Source organism: Propithecus coquereli, unplaced genomic scaffold (genome assembly GCF_000956105.1).
Source record: "Propithecus coquereli isolate 6110/MARCELLA unplaced genomic scaffold, Pcoq_1.0 Scaffold520, whole genome shotgun sequence".
NCBI lineage: Eukaryota > Metazoa > Chordata > Mammalia > Primates > Indriidae > Propithecus > Propithecus coquereli.
In genome coordinates, this window is record NW_012151064.1 from 213605 (window position 1) to 219414 (window position 5810).

The window sequence follows — 5810 nt, forward strand, 5'->3', positions numbered from 1 at the left end:
TCTTTATAGATCAATGGTCTCAACTTTATCTTATGTTTTATTCAGAAAAGGTTGGAGTCTTTCTTTTTTTATCTAAGTTCAGTGCAGGGAAAAAAAGTTATGTTTTTGTAGCAATACTATTCAATAGAACAATCGTAATCCCAACAGTTTCCTCAGATCACTCTCTTTCAAAAAGTCAAACGATAAAAATGCTGTGTGAGTGCATGTAAATGATATTAAAGTGTGCCTTCTGTGGTAATAGCTACAAATTTATTCATTGCGTTTTTCAGAAAAAAAAAAAAAAAACCCTTTGAAATTTTCACAGAAAATTTGAAGAAAAAAATTACCGAGCTGTCCAGGAAGCCATTCCCATCCGTGTCATAAAGGCGAAACATAACTAGAATAAAAGAGGTGTTGAAAAAAAGATTATAGGCGAGTAAGATCAATGTTAGTTTAAAGCATATTCTTTAAAATTCAATTTCTGTTGGAAAACAAATACTAAATTCCTCCCCTGCTCAAAGCAAATAATTTGTGGAATTATTTTTCAAGCTAAATTGAAAAGAAATTAAATAAGTACACTGGATATCAGATATAAAGTCTATAAAATTTGGTTTGTATCTAGAAAACACTAAAAAGTACTATAGTTTATTGAAACTCTTTATTATAAGACCATTAAATGTAAACTCAAAAATAAGAGATGAAAAGAAGTTGAAATATTCGTGGTCTGTATAGTAAAGGGCAGAGTGAATAAGGAAAAACAACTGATTTGGAATTTTAGAAATCAATTATAATTTGGAATCCACCATCCATTATTATGTGAGCTTAGTCCAGCATTGTTTTCTTATCTGTGAGAGCAGAATAATCAGCCTACCATAAGACACACATTTGCTGTGAAGGTTAAGTGAGGTGATACACACAAATGCACATCAAAAACCATAGATCAGGTTACAAACATAAGCCATTGTTATGACTGATTCTCAAGCCCTATGGGAGAGGAAGGAGGAGTGCAAAATAGGGGATTCTTTCTGATGGAGGATGCCAACACAGAAAAACTCATTATAATCATAGCTATAATGGTTTATTTGTTTAAATCTGAGGTGAGCTTCATAGGGTAACTGATCTTTGAACTAATCAAGCAAGGAAGAGGAGAATGTTGGCTCTCTATACGTGGGCTCAGGAAAGCAGATGACAGAGGTCCCTGACGGGCCTGAGGGCTCCCTTGTATAATTCACACACCCCTAGGAGGCTGTGGAGGAGGCTGCAGGTGTCATTTTGAGAAGAACAGAGAAGAATGGCACAGCTGTAAAAACAGAAGAGTGGAAGTGAGGGTTTGTGTGGGGTTTGTATAATTTCTTGGAGAATTTTGATATCTGAGATCTATAACATTAATAAAGACATTGATAACTAGGATGCATGATTGTGCAATGACCTTGAATGTATATCTGTAACTATTATTTTCGTATTTAATAGTTATTGCATTTCAGCAATTCTGAGATATCATCGTAAGTTGCAAAATTTGTATATCACTAAAAAGAAAAATAAGTTACCAATTTAACTATGATGTTCTATTTATTGAAAGATGCAAAAAAAAATGTTAAAGATGTTAAAATGGAAGAAAAAATGTCTACCTTTTGAATTAAGGGAGATAATGTTAAGCCAGTAAAAGACTTAAATATGTTTATCTGCAAACCATGGTTATTGTTCCCTCTCATATACCCAATAAATGAGAATAAAATACAGAAGAAAAGAACAATGTGGGTGCTAAGCATTTCAAGAGTTCCTAGCATAGCAGCAAATGGTAAAAAAATATCTTTGTAAATGGCAAGAATTAACTGACCAATCACAGAAAGGATTAACTACCAGAAACAAGAAAAAGACTTATAAAAACCTATCCGCAGCCCAATCTTATGCTTAATTTAGTCATCATTTTGGGAGAAATAGCCTCTAATATTTGTTCTTTGCCTCTCCCAGGGATTCTGTGTGATCCCCAATATTACTTAAAAATAATAATCAACTTTACTATAAACAAATGGTTAAAAGGAAACTTGTTATCTGTCTCAATGATATTGTGTACTTAACATTGGTTTCAAAAGTGAATTTATTATTGAAATATTATACTTAAAGAGAAATGTATTGTTCAATAAATTATCAAAATGAACACAGCAATGTGACTATTATCTCTAAGTCAAAGAATAGAATACTTCTAACAAAACAGAGCCCCTTTCACCCTCTTTCATCATGAAATTCTCTCCCCTCCCCAAAGATACCCACTGTCTTGACTTCTATATGCCTTCTTTAGAATTTGGCATTTACTGAACATCCTTTGTGATCTTCTGTATTTTTGCGGATAGCATTAGCACATTCATTGCCTTCTCTGCATAGTATTTCAATATATAAAAATATCACAATTTATTCATTCTAAACTGGATGTATATTTTAGTTGTCTCCAGTCTGCTATTTCTAGTAATGCTTGGGTTATTTCAAACAATACTGCTATAACCCTTCTCGGATGGCTTTTATGCTTAGGTGAACATTTGCCAGTTGGTTACAGACCAATAGGAGGAAGTCTGGGCCATAGCATATATTGCCAAACAGATATCAAAAGTGGTTTTACCAAACTTGCCCCTCAACAGCAGTCTAGGAGAGTTTAAGCTGCCACACTTCCTCACCCAACATTGAGTGTTATCCATTGTCTAATTTAAGCAATGCTGGTGGAGGTTTAGTGGCATGTCACTGAGGTTCTAATTTGATTTCCCCTGACTACTAATGAGATTGAACTAATTTTATATGTTCATTGGCTAATTAAATACCCTCTTTTGTGGAGTGACTATCACAGTCTCTTGCCCAATTTGCCATAGAAATTTTTGTCCTTTCTTCTTTTTTTGAGACAGAGTCTCTTCTGTCACTCGGGCTAGAGTACCATGGTGTCAGCCTAGCTCACAGCAACCTCAAACTCCTGGGCTCAAGCGATCCTCTTACCTCAGCCTCCTGAGTAGCTGGGACTACAGGTGTGCAGCACCACTCCCGGCTAATTTATTTTCAGTAGAGACAGGGTCTCACTCTTGCTCAGGATGGTGTCAAACTCCTGACCTCAAGTGATCTGCCCACCTCAGCCTCCCAAGAGTGCTAGGATTACAGGTGTGAGCCACTGCACTGGGCCTGTTTGTCCATTTTTTTATTGATTCAAAGAAGTTCTTCATATGTTTTGTATTTAGGCTCTTTTTGAGTTATGTGCTGCAAATAGCCCCTCCCACTCTATGTTTTGACTTTTCCCTCTGTTAGTATAATCTTTTGATGAACCAAAGATCATAATTTTAATAAAAGACTAACCCATCAAACTTTGTCTTTACATAATTCCTCTATGTGTAATTTTTATGTTCTACGTAAACACCAATATCTTGAAAATTGTATCCTTTTGTATCTCCTAGAAACAGAAATTCTGGAATTGAATTTGGGGTATGGTTTGAGGTGGGGGTCATTTTAATTTTTTTCTATATATTTAACAGATTTTATTTCTTATGAGGATTAAACCAATATTTGCTCACATAAAGTCATTCACGTTTATTAGTTTCCATGTTTTTTAAGTGGAATAAATAAAAGTAAGTTAAAAATTCTTGACCCTTGGACACTTCACTTCCTCTTGGATTTGCCTGGTGACTTTTGGTCACCACCACCATCAACAAATCCTTTCAAAAAAAGTAATGTGAATAAATTAACAAAGCAGAGAAGGGGAGGAACTATATAAGCAAAAGTAAAGTTTCAGTCCATGAAATAAGATTAGGAAAGATCAAGCTGAGAAGAAAATGGATTCCCTATGAAGTTTAAAGTAAGATAGAAAAAGTAAGAAAAAATTCTTCACAAGATGTGAAAGATATCCCAGGTGTGGAATGAAAGAGAAAAGAAAAGAAGGTGGGAAATAGGAAAAAAAAAAAAAAGAATAATTCAAACTTCTGTCTCGGGGGTTCAACAAGTAATATTAGTTTCAGAAACATAGAAAAAGTAAATTAAGGGGGCAAGGTGACTATCAATGAAAAGATTCAAGAACAAATGTTTCTGAACCAGAATTTATGGTGGAAAATTTGAGAATTGATTAGTTGTAGAACTAGAGAAAAGTAATCAAGTGAAAAAAAAAAGGAAATTGCTTTTATTTTCCATTGAAAATAAAAATGGTTTGGCCTGGTACACCTATAAAACTTTTCCCTTTTAAAACTATATTTATGAATAATAAAGTTAATATTTAATCTTTAAATTTTATAATGAGATTATTTCTTTTCAATATTTATTTAATATTTAAAAGTAAAGTCAAGTCCCAAGGTCAAGTGAATCATTGAATGAATAAATCTTATTTTTAAAACCAACATAAGCATATACATGTTTAGGTTCAAAAGTAAAATAAGCCCAGTGTTAAAATCATTTTGTCAACATGATAGCTTCCAAATATGGGTACCTGCTACAAAGTTACAAGCTAGTTTAACCCACTTTTTTCTATTTTTATGCTCATGTAATTTCACTTTATATAGAAACAATTATGTGCCCACACATGTATTTAGTTAAAAGATCAGAGCAAAGGCATATTATGCAAGATAAGGGTAATTTTTTATATCTAAAATTTTTCTATTCCAAAAGATTTTCAAGTTTCTGTCTATCTATTTTCTCATTGAATATCTTACTCTGTATATTGTGGTGTTTTTGCACTTGCCAGAAGATATTATTAATATGAAAATACTAATATAGAATCTGTTACTAAACACTAGAAAGTATATATTTTAAAAAGCATTTAAACTAGAATTCCTTTAATTCACAATTTTTTACTGTTTTATGTATTTCAATGCCTACTTAATAAACTTTAAAAACAGAGGCAAAAAAAATTAGTTGCTTACAGTGCCTGACATATCCATTGTAATGGAGTAATACTTTCTCCTTTTTTCCACAAGAGAAACAACAAATAAAACAACAAAAGACAGCCTTTCAAAATAAAAAGAGCTCTACACAGTAGGTCAGAAATCATAGGTTTTAGTCACAGCTAGATAAACTAGTAGAATAATAGAACTAGTAGAACTACCCTTTCTGGGCTGTTTTTTCTTCACTGATAAACTATAGGAAGGTTGAGTAGATGAACTTGAGGTCTCCTCAATGTTAAATTTCAGTGGTTCTAAGGTTAATACCATACATAGCAGTTACTTTAGCATGTAGGTTACTCTTCATTATCTGCATGTCCATTATGCACTTTCTGAATATTTTCCTGTTGATTTCTCTTCAGTGATATATTTTCAAAAAATGTAAGATAATTTAAAAATTATTTTAAGTCATTAGTAACTTGATAGACACTAATCTAAATAGGAATACCATACATTTTAATATCAAAGTATAAATAAATTTAATATTATTTGATGTCTTAAGTAATTCATATTATTTTTTATCTTCTCAAGCACCCATTGACTTTAACACAGTTTCATTTAACTATTGTTTATTGAGCATCTATGCGTGAACCACACACACAGGTATTAGGTTATAGGGTGGGCAGTTGTACAGAGTGCAGGGACATGAAGGAGAGTAAAGTAAAGCTGATTAGGAGATGGCAAGAGGACTCCTGATATAGGAAAGGCCAAGTGTAGACTGCACTGAGTCAAATATACACTGGGAGGAAATAACCCCAGAAAATGCACATTATAAGCGAAATCACAAAAGTAGAAAAGTTCAGGGTTTGTCTGATGATGGAAAAGCTGCCCCATGTGACTGGGACACCATTCGTGCATGTGTGTGCAGGTCACAGCCAGATGCAAGAGTGGCAAAGTAGGCTGGGGTCTGACTGTGGAGCCAGATCAGTTTAT

At 33.3% G+C, this 5810-nt stretch overlaps 1 protein-coding gene across 1 annotated transcript in view; it reads right to left on the reverse strand.

Annotated features, from left to right (window-relative positions):
- The window catches only part of DGKB (diacylglycerol kinase, beta 90kDa), a gene marked incomplete at its 3' end in the record, with an annotated part of 269792 nt that overhangs the window by 119001 nt on the left and 144981 nt on the right, over positions 1-5810 (reverse strand). The window contains exon 8 of the mRNA XM_012656843.1: positions 327-376. Coding sequence (XP_012512297.1) covers positions 327-376 — 50 coding nt within the window. The remainder of the gene's footprint in view (positions 1-326; positions 377-5810) is intronic.